The sequence below is a fragment of the Neoarius graeffei genome, chromosome 23, assembly GCF_027579695.1.
Source record: "Neoarius graeffei isolate fNeoGra1 chromosome 23, fNeoGra1.pri, whole genome shotgun sequence".
Classification (NCBI taxonomy): domain Eukaryota; kingdom Metazoa; phylum Chordata; class Actinopteri; order Siluriformes; family Ariidae; genus Neoarius; species Neoarius graeffei.
Genome location: NC_083591.1, coordinates 24,023,367 through 24,038,016, shown reverse-complemented (window position 1 = coordinate 24,038,016; position 14,650 = coordinate 24,023,367). Strand labels below are relative to the sequence as shown.

The window sequence follows — 14,650 nt, the reverse complement described above, 5'->3', positions numbered from 1 at the left end:
AGTTCTAAAACTGCTTTTTACAATAGCTTCATTTATCTGGTATTTGATTTTATTTTGGTATCTGACTCTATTCATTGTGTCTTGAAATTAACTCTTGTACTAATTTACTCAGTTCAGAGCCACAACCGACTCTGTTACACAATTACTCTGTAATTTTGCTCCCACTCAAACTTCAAATTTTATTCTCTGCACTCAAAATAGAACAAGATTAACTATTTTTGAGGAAAATACTTTTAACTGTGTAAAAATTGCTCAGTCATTTTTCCTGTATATGCACTGCAGCACACGCATATCAACCGATATGCTCATAAGAAATCAAAGAAATATTTACACTTACTCGAGTTGATCTTTGGCTGGATCAAGTCAAAGTAAAAATAAATAAATAAGGCACTGTTCATCGGTGTCGCAGATCTCAAGATTGAATTGATTCACTGATAGTTTAATTGATTCAATTGATAGTTTAATTAAAAACTATAATACTATTTGGCAGTGGGCACATAGGAAAGTGTAAAGTATAAAGTTTCTGTCACTATGTTTGTCATGCTTGTATGATGAAAACCTCATGAAGATATTTATCTAAATACATGACCTACTCATTCTAAACCTGTTGAGCTTTGCTGGCTAAGCTCTTGACCCCAGAGGGTTAATGCATACACATTGAATGTGGGTGACATTTGGGAGTGTGGTAGGAGCTCTAAATTGTATGACACCTTACTGATTCTATGGAGGACTCAGAATGGGCCAGTGTATCAGGCCTGAAGCTTTTGGCATGAGATTGGGTCTCACAGGTCCTTTGTAGACATCCATACTTGGTCACCCGGGAATATTTGGGTGTTTCCCCTCTGTGTTTATCTACATATTGTTTATCTTTGCTGTTCTAGCCTCTGGTGAACTCCCTTCCACACTTGTTCACTCCTCCTAAACCAGGAATCTACTGGCAAGATCTGTGTAGGTGAGTTGTCCCATGGAAATAGAGGTGGTTGATAACCAAGGATGCACTGAAAGAGTGTTAGCTGAGTGGCTGATTGTTTTAGGGAGTTCTAGGCATATTCTGCTCAGGGAAGGCGCTGCGCCCAATCCTTCTGGTTTTCCATGCAGTATACTCTGAGAAAACACCCAATTTCCTGGTTGGCTCATTCCATTTGGCCTGTTAGACTGAGGATGATACCCCAAGGTTAGGCTTATGGAGACCCCCAGCTTATCTATAAACTTGGTCCAAACTCTGGATGTGAACTGAGGACCCCAGTCACTGACAATATCCTCTGGGATTCTGTAGTATCTGAAAACATGAGTGAACATGAGTTCAGCAGTCTTAAAGGCTGTGGGCAGGTCAGGCAGGAGAATGAGTTTTAATGCCTTGAACAAGCAATTAATAAGTACTAGGATGACAACAGTGTTGCCCTGAGACTTGGGCAGGTCCATGATGAAGTCGATGGTGATGTACAGTGGGGCAAAAAAGTATTTAGTCAGCCACCAATTGTGCAAGTTCTCCCACTTAAAAAGATGAGAGAGGCCTGTAATTTTCATCATAGGTACACTTCAACTATGAGAGACAGAATGGGGGGAAGAATCCAGGAAATCACATTGTAGGATTTTTAATGAATTAATTGGTAAATTCCTCAGTAAAATAAGTATTTGGTCACCTACAAACAAGCAAGATTTCTGGCTGTCACAGACCTGTAACTTCTTCTTTAAGAGGCTCCTCTGTCCTCCACTCGTTACCTGTATTATTGGCACCCGTTTGAACTTATCAGTATAAAAGACACCTGTCCACAACCTCAAACAGTTACACTCCAAACTCCACTATGGCCAAGACCAAAGAGCTGTCAAAGGACACCAGAAACAAAATTGTAGACCTGCACCAGGCTGGGAAGACTGAATCTGCAATAGGTAAGCAGCTTGGTGTGAAGAAATCAACTGTGGGAGCAATTATTAGAAAATGGAAGACATACAAGACCACTGATAATCTCCCTCGATCTGGGGCTCCACCCAAGATCTCACCCCGTGGGGTCAAAATGATCACAAGAACGGTGAGCAAAAATCCCAGAAACCACACGGGGGGACCTAGTGAATGACCTGCAGAGAGCTGGGACCAAAGTAACAAAGGCTACCATCAGTAACACACTATGCCGCCAGGGACTCAAATCCTGCAGTGCCAGACGTGTCCCCCTGCTTAAGCCAGTACATGTCCAGGCCCGTCTGAAGTTTGCTAGAGAGCATTTGGATGATCCAGAAGAGGATTGGGATAATGTCATATGGTCAGATGAAACCAAAATAGAACTTTTTGGTAAAAACTCAACATGTCGTGTTTGGAGGAGAAAGAATGCTGAGTTATATCCAAAGAACACCATACCTACTCTGAAGCATGGGGGTGGAAACATCATGCTTTGGGGCTGTTTTTCTGCAAAGGGACCAGGACGACTGATCCGTGTAAAGGAAAGAATGAATGGGGCCATGTATCGTGAGATTTTGAGTGAAAACCTCCTTCCATCAGCAAGGGCATTGAAGATGAAACGTGGCTGGGTCTTTCAGCATGACAATGGTCCCAAACACACCACCCCAGCAACAAAGGAGTGGCTTCGTAAGAAGCATTTCAAGGTCCTGGAGTGGCCTAGCCAGTCTCCAGATCTCAACCCCATAGAAAATCTTTGGAGGGAGTTGAAAGTCCGTGTTGCCCAGCGACAGCCCCAAAACATCACTGCTCTAGAGGAGATCTGCATGGAGGAATGGGACAAAATACCAGCAACAGTGTGTGAAAACCTTGTGAAGACTTGCAGAAAACGTTTGACCTCTGTCATTGCCAACAAAGGGTATATAACAAAGTATTGAGATGAACTTTTGTTATTGACCAAATACTTATTTTCCACCATAATTTGCAAATAAATTCTTTAAAAATCAGACAATGTGATTTTCTGGATTTTTTTTTCTCATTTTGTCTCTCATAGTTGAGGTATACCTATGATGAAAATTTCAGGCCTCTCTCATCTTTTTAAGTGGGAGAACTTGCACAATTGGTGACTGACTAAATACTTTTTTGCCCCACTGTATGACCAGGGTCTTTGGGGTATTTGGAGCAGGCAGAGCTTTCCAGTGGGTGAAGCCTGGGGTACCTTGGCTTGGCTGCAAAGTGGAACAGGAGGAAACAAAGTCATTGACCTCTGAGACCATGTTCTCTCACTAATACTTATTTCGAATGAGTTGATATGTTCGTTGACTGCTAGGGTGTTCTATGGCTGGGGATGTGTGAACCCAAGTGATGAGTCAACCTTGGAATTGGGGAGGGACATACATGAGACCAAGAGGATAGGCTTCAGGAAGATTGCAGGGCTGGGCTTGTGCTATCTCCTTGTCCACCTCATGTAATAGCATGAACAAAGCATTTGGGTGGCAGGATTGGAGTTGGCTCTGGGTTGTTGCTAGAGATGGTGTGGATTCTGGAGAGGGCATTGGCCTTAGTGTTTTTGGTGCCTGGAAGATATGAGATAGTGAATTGGAACCAGGTAAAAGGAGCACCCACCTCACCTGATGGGGACTGTTTTCAAGTACTCCAGGTTCTTGTGGTCTGTGAGGATCATGAAAGGGTGTGTGGTTCTGTCAAGCCAATGTCTCCACTCTTCGAGGGCTAGTTTGATGGCTAGAAGTTCCCAGATTTTGCTTGGCTGGGGTGAGTTTCTTTGAAAAGAAGGCCACTGGGTGTAACTTGGGCTTTTTTCCAAAGTGCTGTGATAAGACCTCTCCCACTCCAGTTTCTGAAGCATCAGCTTCCACTGTGAAGGGTTTGGTTGGATCTGGGTGCTTGAGAACGGGGGCTGACATGAAGGTTGCCTTAAGCTGCTTAAAGGCCTCTTTGGTGGCTTGGTTCCATTGGAGATGTTTTGGACCTTTCTTCAGCAGGGTGGTGAGCGGTGTTGCTCTCATGGTGAAACCTCTGATGAAGTGACAGTAGAAATTTGTGAACCCCAGGAAACATTGCAGTTCTTTAACTGTAGTAGGTGTGGGCCAGGAAGTGACTGTGGAGACCTTACTGGTATCCATGCTCACACCCTCCGAACTGATGATATAACCAAGGAAGGAGATCTGAGTGACGTGAAATTTGCATTTTTCTGCTTTGACATATAGGTGATTCTCTAGGAGCCTGGTTAGCACTGATCAGACATGCTCATGGTGGATAGTTTCATCTGGGGAGTAAATCAGGATATCATCTACGTATGTTATCACGTATCATCCCAGCATGTCTCTGAGGACATCGTTAACAAGGCATTTGAAGATGCTGGGAGTGCAAGAAAGCCCATATGGCATTACATAATATTCAAAGTGCCCTGACGTAGTGCTAAAGGCAGTCTTCTACTCGTCTCCCTCACAAATTCTTACCAAATTATATGCACTTCTCAGGTCTAATTTGCTGAACACTTGAGCTGTCCTTAATTGCTCTAGAGCAGAGGGTACCTTGGGAAGCAGATAAGGATACTTTACGGTGATTTGATTGAGACCTCTGTAGTCAATGCATGGGTGAAGCCGCCCCCCGCCTTTCTTTTCCACAAAAAGAAGCTCGCTGAGGCTGGGGATGTAGATGGTAGGATGTACCTCTGTTGTAGAGCTTTCTGCACATACTCCTCCATGGTGGCTTTTTCAGCGATGGATAGTGAATATATACAATTGCAAGGAGAGGTCGTGCCTGGGAGAAGATTGATGGCACTATCATAGGGTCGATGGGGGGGGGGGGCAGGCCACTGGCCCTTCCTTTACTGAACACTTCCTTAAGTTCATGATACCAAGCAGGAATCTGTTTGATACCTCCAGGTGAGGGACTCTCAACGGATGTGAATTTAAGGAATTTTGTCCCTAAAACAATCAGGTGACTTGCAGAAGTTGTAAACAGTTCTGGAAGCAAGAGGGTGACCATTGTAGAATTTCTCAGTGTTTCCAGGAGATGAGGGGATCATGGAGCTGAAGCCAAGGAAAACCTAAAACTATGGCATGCTGTGATGTGCAGGTGACTAATAAGGTGAGGTGTTCTATGTGAAGGGTTCAAGTGAACCTGGATTTCAAGTGGGGTAGTGTGGGTTGTGACAAGCCCTTCACCAATTGGACCCCCGTCAATGGCTCTGAGATTCATAGGTCATTGGAGCTCCTCTGTGGGCAGGTTATACCTCTAGATGACCTCGAGGTTGACAAAATTGCCTTCTGCCCCTAAGTCTATGAGGGCAGAGAGAACATGGGTTGCATCTGGGAGCTTTCACAATACTTGAAGCATTAGTGAGTGTGATGTGGAAATGGGTTCAGGACTCACCAGGCTGGCGGGACTTGATCCTCTCCTGGGGACACCCTCCCTTCTGGGATTTGGTGGATGGTCCAGGCACTTAGCTAGAAGTGCTAGCCTGTTTCGCCGCAGTTGAAACACAACCCCTCATGGTGCCTTCTGTCCCTTTCAGAGTGTTGTAAGCAAGTATGGGAGATCTCGATAGGAGTCGGGTACTGTGGGGATTGTGGACTGACTGGAGTTCAGTCCACAATTTGTAATGAGGGTCTATTGCTAATTAGATGATCTAGTCAGATAGCCAGGTCAGTAAGGGAGTTGAGAGTGAGCTGCTCATCACGGCATGCCAGCTCTGTGAGTACTTCTGGACATAGTCCCTGTTGGAAGAGCTCCTTCAGAGCTGGTTCATTCTACCCACTTCCAGCCGCTAGTGTACAGGACTCCAGGGCATACTCGGCCACTATCCTATCCCCCTACTGGATTGTGAGTAGTTTTTCACCTACTTCAACACCCTCAGGTTGATGATCAAATACTCACTTAAAAAGTTAAATAAAATGATCATAGGAAGAAGTGTGCTCACCACCACACTCTCAAACAGTGTTAGCCCACTTCATAGCCTTGCCTGTGAGGAGGTTGATGAACTGTGCAATTTTCTGCTCCTCTGTAGCTCCTGTAAGAGTCGTGAAGTATAACGAATACTGAAGCAGGAAACCTTTGCACTCAGAAACCTACTGGAGAACTTCTCTGGTCAGGGCGCCATGAATGAATGACCATGATGAATAACTGCTTGTAAAAAATGTCGGACAGCCTGGGTGAATCCTACATTACGGAAGTGACTGTCATTCTGGTTGTTGATTGGTTAAAAATCAGTTGACGTCAGCAGTGTTTCTCATACGATTCTGACTGGACATAATCAGGAGTATTTTTAACTTGGCAGTAGGGATTTCCCAAAAGCAGGAGATTATCCAGTTTTTAACAAATACGATTGGGAGGTGGGAGATGGAGGCTAAAATCGGGAGCCTCCCGCCAAAATCGGGAGGGTTGGCAAGTATACTAAACTGAAATAATATTCGTATTATTTTTATGACGTTGTGTCACATGCATGTGTAGCAGCTTGCCTTGAACTGCTACTCACATGCATGCCACGCTCAAGCTCATGAGGACTAACTTCCATGCACCTGTTGCTGATCAGAGTGTAATCACAGCGTGTGCTTATAAGGACTCTGAAAACACACAGACTTTACAAAGTATACGCACTGTAACTTGTGTCTCTGTATAGCCCTTCTTGTTTTGACTTTGTTTTGTATATTTGGATTTTGCCTTTCATTCTTGCCTCGGCTATTCTGTTTGTTCCTTGCATGATCTTTGCCTGTTTCCTCACTCTGTTTTGGATTATGTTTTGGATCTGTTTGCCTGTCTGTTTGTAAATAATCAAGCTTTCTGCAATTATATCCACCCATCCACCTCCTTTACATGACACATAGAAAAAAGTGACTTATTTCCTTTACTTTGTAAATATGTAAGTGAATTAAGTGTAAATTTAAATTAAACACATTTGGTATTGTTTTATGTAAGAAGGAGTGTTTGGTGTGACAAGTGGGTCCATTTCAGTATTACGAACTTTTCGGTATAAAAATGTATTCAGACGTCCCCTAAGGAGATTGTTATAGCAGGGTTGCAGTGTGTCAACTTCAGCAATCACATCTGCATTGCATTGAATAAGGCTTCATTTTGTATCCTAAAGTGTATTTCAGACTTGTTTTCTTTTAAACATAAACACGTAGCTAATATGAAATATATCATATCTGAATGTAGATTCTGAAATATTAAGTATTTATACTTTATACATATGTATGAACTGTTGACCTTTTTTTTATTATTATTTTTTTTTTTAGATACAGCTGGGCTGCCAGACCCCACCCCTGAAGAGAAGGGCTTCCCTCCTGACATCCTGATGGAGGAGATGATACCTACTCTTAAATTAGTCATCAGAGCAGTCCGGTATGCAAATACCTTTGCACAAATTGTCATAGAAAGCAAACATATATAACTGTGGACCAACCTAAGTACAAAGCACACAGACACATGGACAAGTTTTCTCAATTTCTGTTAACCTGGCATTGCCTTTTGCAGTTGAGTGCAGCTGAGGCAGTGTAGGTGATAGTGTGTGCCTTCTGCATTAATAAAACTGCTCCATGAATATCTCATCCCCACACCTTGACCATTACAAATCATCACAGCAACATGCCACTTCACTCTGCAAGCATGCAAGAGCACATTAATAATATCCGAATTTCTCAAATACTCCCAATGATTAATGACAGGAAAGTGTGGTCTGCCGAAAATATCCCCTTATAAAGCCTAAAATCATCTCTTATAGCAAATGGGCTTCTATTAAAAGGCCGATGTCATTAACTGTTAAATACTAGCCAAGAGAAGAGAAGAAATAGAATATTCTTGTAATCTGTTTAAATAAAAGCTGCAGTTTTATGGAAAAAACCCCAAAACAAAACAAATGTGGATCAGCCAGCTGTCCATGGTCTTACTTAAATAATTTCTTATTTTTGATGATCCAAGTCCAAAATGCTAACATTTCCACTTTTATTTAGTCATCTCTTTTATTGTTCAACCACAATAGTGTTTTTAAAACTTGTTGTATATTTAAGCATTAAACAGTGCATGGCCTAAGTAAGATAAGTCAAGTTTATTTGTATAGCACTTTTAACAACAGACATTGTCGCAAAGCAGCTTTACAGAAAATTAAGGACTTTAAACATGAGCTAATTTTATCCCTAATTTATCCCCAATGAGCAAGCCTGTGGTACCAGTGGCAAGGAAAAACTCCCTCAGATGACATGAGGAAGAAACCTTGAGAAGAACCAGACTCAAAAGGGAACCCATCCTCATTTGGGTGATAACAGATATCGCGATTATAAATAACTTGCTTCTATAACTGTGTCCTATAAAGTCACAAAGTATTACTGTGTAAACAGGAAAATCATTAGTTTTAACATGAAGTCTGAACATGAACTTTTAGCATGAAGGCGACACGACACAGGTTGTTAGGTATGCCCAATGTCGCCGAAAGAGTAAGGATACATAAAGATACATTTTGCATCTGTGATTCCCTTGTTTGTGTGTATTAGGATTCTGATATTCCTGTTGAATAAAAAGCATTTTAAGGAAACCCTGAGGCCATATGATGTTAAGGATGTGATAGAGCAGTACTCTGCAGGACACCTGGACATGCTTTGCAGAATCAAATACCTTCAGTCAAGGTAACACACACACACACACACAAAACTATCTCTGTGGGGTGTGGATTCCATTGACCTCAAACTAACTGTGCTTTGTATTTCTTTCTCTACAGAATAGATTTGATTTTTTCTCCTGGTCCACCTCTCACTCCAAAATATAAAAAAAACCCCAAAACACCTTTCCCTTATCCATCTCAACAGTCTCCCAGGTAAGAATTCCTAAATTACATTACAAAATTACTGAAAGCTACATGCACCCAACATGTGCTGTATTTTGAATATTGAATGATTCTGAACACCACTTTCTGGTTTCACACAGAAGAGCAGTGTTGAGGAGTGGTTAACTACATATTTAGCAGGTTCAAAGTAATGCAGCTTAATATTTTTTTAACCAAGTAGCATGTAGTCTTTTGTTACACTACACTGATACTTTTCCATTTTCCATAAACGTGGCTAGAAAAAAACATAATAGTGACACTCATGATAATACTTAGCAAATTGTTTGTGAAGACAGCCTCCTTTTAATCATGCACTGATTGTGCTCCAAATCAGCAGCAGGTATGTACAATGATCAATCATCCCAAGGGCGCATGCAACGCGCTCTATGCTTGTGGATACAAGTGGTCATTCAAGCTGTGCCAGGCTCAAGCACGTGAAGGCGTGACAGCTTCCAGTTCACGTTGAATGTGTATGAGTGCACATTCCTGAACAGAGGTTTCTGGAAATAACACCATTGTATTACAGTTAGAGGGGATGAATTCTTCTAGTGTGAAAAACAAGGCTATCCAACATCCATGGCAACAGTAATATTAATATTATTTTATTATTTTCCCCGGTTGCTTTGTTTTCCCCCACAGTCCAAAGACATATAGATTATGTCAACTGGCTACTCTAAATTTCCCATAGGTGTGAATTTGAGTGTGAATGATTGTTTGACTTTGTGTTAGTCCTGTGATAGATTGGTGACCTGTTCAGGGTGTACCCTGTCTCTCACTCAAAGTCGGCTGGGATTGGCTTCTGCTCACCCGTGACCCTGATGGATACGTGATATAGATAATGGATGGATGGATAGATGTTTTAGAACAGAAGCTGTCTCACTGCAACCTAACATTCTAAATCAGTAAAATAAAGAGTGGATGATCTGTTCCCACCTAAAATGAATAGACGAAGCTGTAAAATCCAGATCTAGCAACTCATTGCTAAGACTGCTTTAAAAGATTTGTCAAAAATACTGGCAGTCTTATCCATATTCGCATTCTGATATGCAGATATTAAAATACTGGATAGCTTATTCATATTATTAAATTTACCTGTATGTAGTTCAAGTTGACAAGTTTTTCTTGAACAGTACTCTTGGGTGGCATGGTGGTGTAAGTAGTTAGCACAGTCACCTCACAGCAAGAAGGTTCTGGGTTTGCGGCCAGCGGGGGCCTTTCTGTTTGGAGTTTGCATGTTCTCCCTGTGTCTGCGTGGGTTTCCTCTGGGTGCTCCGGTTTCCCCCACAGTTCAAAGACATGCAGTTAGGTTAATATGGGACGGCCTTGAGCTGAGGTGCCCTTGAGCGAGGCACCTAACTCCCAACTGCTCCCCGGGCGCTGTTAGCATGGCTGCCCACTGCTCTGGGTATGTGCGTGTGCTCATTGTGTGCATGTGTGTGTTCACTGCTTCAGATGGGTTAAATGCAGAGACGAAATTTCACAAGTGTGCAATGAATAAAGTTGTGCTTTCTTTTTTCTTTCTTAGCAGTTTTTTTTTCATAGCATCAAGATCATCCACATGAAACCAAGCATTTGGCTTTAACTGCATTTTTTGGCAAAAGGTTTATGTAAAATGAAAAATTATGTAAGATGAAAAATAGTTTGTGCATAATTACACAATTGTCGACAGTTGTATGTTCATACTTGTTATAGATAAAGTATGCCCATGAGTTGTATTTAGTAAGCATTTGGGTAAAGTAGACTCTTTATGTTAAAGTAACAAGTAAATAAACCTGGGCTATAAGAAATGGGATAGGACTGTTTGAAGTGAGAAAAAATATGGTTATTGTTTTTGCATTAATACAGGTGGGATTTGAGGCCAAAATGGATCTGGAAATACCACTGGCAGATTTTCAATGTGGGCGGTACGGTGGTGTAGTGGTAACGCTGTCGCCTCACAGCAAGAAGGTCCGGGTTCGAGCCCCACGGCCGACGAGGGCCTTTCTGTGAGGAGTTTGCATGTTCTCCCCGTGTCCGCGTGGGTTTCCTCTGGGTGCTCCGGTTTCCCCCACAGTCCAAAGACATGCAGGTTAGGTTAACTGGTGACTCTAAATTGACCGTAGGTGTTAGTGTGAATGGTTGTCTGTGTCTATGTGCCAGCCCTGTGATGACCTGGCAACTTGTCCAGGGTGTACCCTGCCTTTCGCCCGTAGTCAGCTGGGATAGGCTCCAGCTTGCCTGCGACCCTGTAGAACAGGATAAAGCAGCTAGAGATGATGAGATGAGATGTCAGGTAGTGTGCTACACTGTCGTCACAGATGTCTATTGCTTGCACAGTTAAAATGGCATTCAGCATGAGACAATTTTGATCACAAACATAACTGATGGTTAGGCTTTGCTGTTAGCTCCTAAAAGCAAAGAGCTGCTTTTATCATCCACCAATTTTCAGTGACATGCAATGTCATATTAATGAAGAAGTTTCACATAGATGTTATGAAGATAACAAATTTTGGAGTTGCAATGCAGATCTCATCTCATCTCATTATCTCTAGCCACTTTATCCTGTTCTACAGGGTTGCAGGCAAGCTGGAGCCTATCCCAGCTGACTACAGGAGAGAGGCGGGGTACACCCTGGACAAATCACCAGGTCATCACAGGGCTGACACATAGACAACCATTCACACTCACATTCACACCTACGGTCAATTTAGAGTCACCAGTTAACCTAACCTGCATGTCTTTGGACTGTGGGGGAAACCGGAACACCCGGAGGAAACCCACGCGGACACGGGGAGAACATGCAAACTCCACACAGAAAGGCCCTCGTCGGCCACGGGGCTCGAACCCGGACCTTCTTGCTGTGAGGCGACAATGCTAACCACTACACCACCGTGCCGCCCTGCAATGCAGATATATGCTGCAATTGCTTAGATTTAGGGCCGTGGCTGGCAACCAACTCGGCTTTGCTACTTAGCAATATACACAATGTCAAGAATGATGATGATGATGATTATTATTATTATTATTATTATTATTATTATTATTATTATTATAACAACAACAACAACGAAAGCCTCCCTCTCTCTCTTTCTCAGACATGAAGCATATCTGGCTAAAGCAGGCCTGCCAGATACTGAGGACCAAAGCTTGATGGGCAGATTTGTGCGGGTAGAGCGACAGGTACCTTCCTGCTCAAAACTCCTTCTTGTACTCATCCTATCTTACAGAATTTTATGGATGTGTTTCATATTTGAGATGAGACACTTTTGTTTTCCATTAAGACGTTAAGGCTGATTTTCAAGGAAAGCAATTACAGTTTGTTGTTATCGTTGCAGGTGACGGACATGGAAAAGAAACTTGACTTTCTGGTGGACATGCACATGCAGTATGACCTCACAGCCCCCGCCCCCATTACCATGGAGCGCAGTGATGTTACAGTCAGTATCAGTGGAGACCGAGTGTACTGCACCTATGCTCCTCCTGTTCCCTACAGCCAATACTACATACACTCTCACACACTCTCACACACAAACCCACCCCGTCCCACTGTCCTACCCATCAGCCCACTGCCAAGCCACTCCCCTAACTCTCACTTTGAACTATCTGAACGGCTGTATTTGGACCAAAGGGCAGGCACACCACTGTCATTGCTGTCTGTCACACATGAGGAGCTAGAACGATCTCCCAGTGGTTTCAGCATCTCTGCCGAGAAAGAGGACATTACAGGCAATGGGTTGGGAGTCATGGCAAGGTTGAGCTGGGGACATGAATGCCAATATTTAGCAGAGGGTGAAACAGATACAGACACTGAACCTTTCACCCCGAGTGGACAGGCTCCACTGTCCTCTACTGGAGATGTGTTCCCTACAGAGGAAGTGTGGATCACCCCACCTTGATCTCTCTCTCGCTCACACACACACACACACACACACACACACACACACACACACACACACACAAATGCAAAGGTAACAGTATATAGACTGTTGTTTTTTAAAAAAAATCAGACTCTGTACAGCACACAAATACACAGACATACACACAATTACAATATTGTTATTAATGGAATATTTATATGTATATATCAACATGCTTTACCGCTGCAAAGCTAGGAGCACTGCATGGAATGCATGCGTTTTATCTTTTTGTCTTTAGTGGTAGACATTGCACAAGTGCAGACCAAGAAGGGATTACATAAAAAAAAGAAGGAAAACTAAATGCTATGCCATTTTTGTACACTTATTTTTATATTTACAACCATCTGGTTTTCTTCATATGCATGAACTGCATGACATTCACCTTTAGAGCAGTTAATGGTCATTTATATTTTCCTATTGTTTTGCACTTATTTAATGTTTATTTTGAAATGCAGAGTATTTGTTATTACTTAATTGGCTGTTTATGTGTCTGTTACCATGCCATTACCAAGATCATTACCAAGTGCACTTCCTTGGACGTCTCAGACTACCCATATTGTGGATTGGGGTGACTCGACTAGAGTCGCCCCAATGCTGCTTTGTTCATTTGACTTTAGTCCAGCTACTCACCTTGGAATCTGTACCATAGTTGATTGACTTACAGCTTTCACAACTGCCAACTCAAAGAATGTTAGTTTAGGAATTCACAGTTAGTATTTATTATCTGCACAAGTAATTTCAGGTTGTTGACACTGAGTGTGGTCACTTTTAGCCACTTAGTTTTGGTTTATGTTTTTATAATATATAGATTTAGGCACCGCCTAAAAGTGGAGCTCTGATCTGTTTCTGGATTGTAGAATTTTCTTATATATCATAGCCAGCCTCTTTTGTTTTATTTCTTTACCAACTAACACTGGTCACTAGGCGGTGTGTATGACTGGTAATTACTAACACTGGCCACTAAGCGGTGTTTAGGACTGGTAATTACTATAACACTGGTATGGTGGCAGACATGCACAGGACTGAAACCATCAGAAAACAACTCGATGGGTTTCTTTATATATCCACACTCTATGCCTATGGGGCTCCGCTTGCGTGGGCCGAAGGTACTCTGCCAGCTCGAGCAGGAGCCAATCAGGGGCCATCTGACCACCTCAAGTGGCTCCTCTCAATCATTTAGAACTATTTAAGAATTACGTAAAAGGATTTGTAGAAAGAAATTTTTATGCAAAAGTGTATAATTCTCAGCTTTTCAATTCAAAAAGACAGTATTCACCAATAGCTCATTATTACAACTTTGCATGTCTCATGGACTTTGTAATGGAATGCAAATAAGAATAACCTGTTGTATCCCCATGTGATTGCTTATGACATTCATAATTGTGATCAAAATATCAGTTTGGCATTCAAGTCAGTTCTAGGGTAAGTAAGCATGTATTATCTTTAACAGGACTAAAAATCTGAATACACAAAACCAGGAAGGTCCAATATGGCTGTAGAGCTACATTTTATATACTTGAACTTGATTTCGGTGACTTGCTGAATAGTTAAAGCAGGGAACCTGATATAATGCAGTAATGTGGCCCCATAAAAAGATTTTTGGACTGCTAACTTCTTGGTGCCCAATACAAATACACAGGAAGAGCTACAATGCTTCTGATCCTCCTATTAGCAGAATTACATGAAACAACAATGTCAAGTACAGGAAAAAAAAAGACATTAAAAATCTGAATCAATAGAGTTATTGATGTATTTATGATGTATACAACCTAACACTCAGTGTATCAAAGCTTTAAAGAGATGCTTTCTTTGAGTTATAAGCTTTATTTCTGAATACAGAAGATATACAGAATATCTGTACTTCTTTTACTCCAACTATTCTTTCTTTCTTTCTTACACTGTAAAACCTAACAGCACATTTTAGTAAAAGTTGATATAATTTAATCCTTAAAAAATTGGAGTCACTAATTTCCACAAATTTCACTTTACTCAAAAATTTATTTTTGCAGTAGTAACTCAATT

The 14,650-nt window shown here is 41.8% G+C and overlaps 1 protein-coding gene across 1 annotated transcript in view; it reads left to right on the top strand.

Moving 5' to 3' along the window:
- kcnq3 (potassium voltage-gated channel, KQT-like subfamily, member 3) overlaps nt 1–12,607 on the top strand; it is a 146,043-nt gene extending 133,436 nt beyond the window's left edge. Inside the window, exons 11-15 of the mRNA XM_060905948.1 lie at nt 7,153–7,258; nt 8,404–8,535; nt 8,628–8,723; nt 11,807–11,891; nt 12,047–12,607. Of these exons, the coding sequence (XP_060761931.1) occupies nt 7,153–7,258; nt 8,404–8,535; nt 8,628–8,723; nt 11,807–11,891; nt 12,047–12,607 (980 nt within the window). The remainder of the gene's footprint in view (nt 1–7,152; nt 7,259–8,403; nt 8,536–8,627; nt 8,724–11,806; nt 11,892–12,046) is intronic.
- The last annotated feature ends 2,043 nt before the right edge of the window (nt 12,608–14,650 follow it).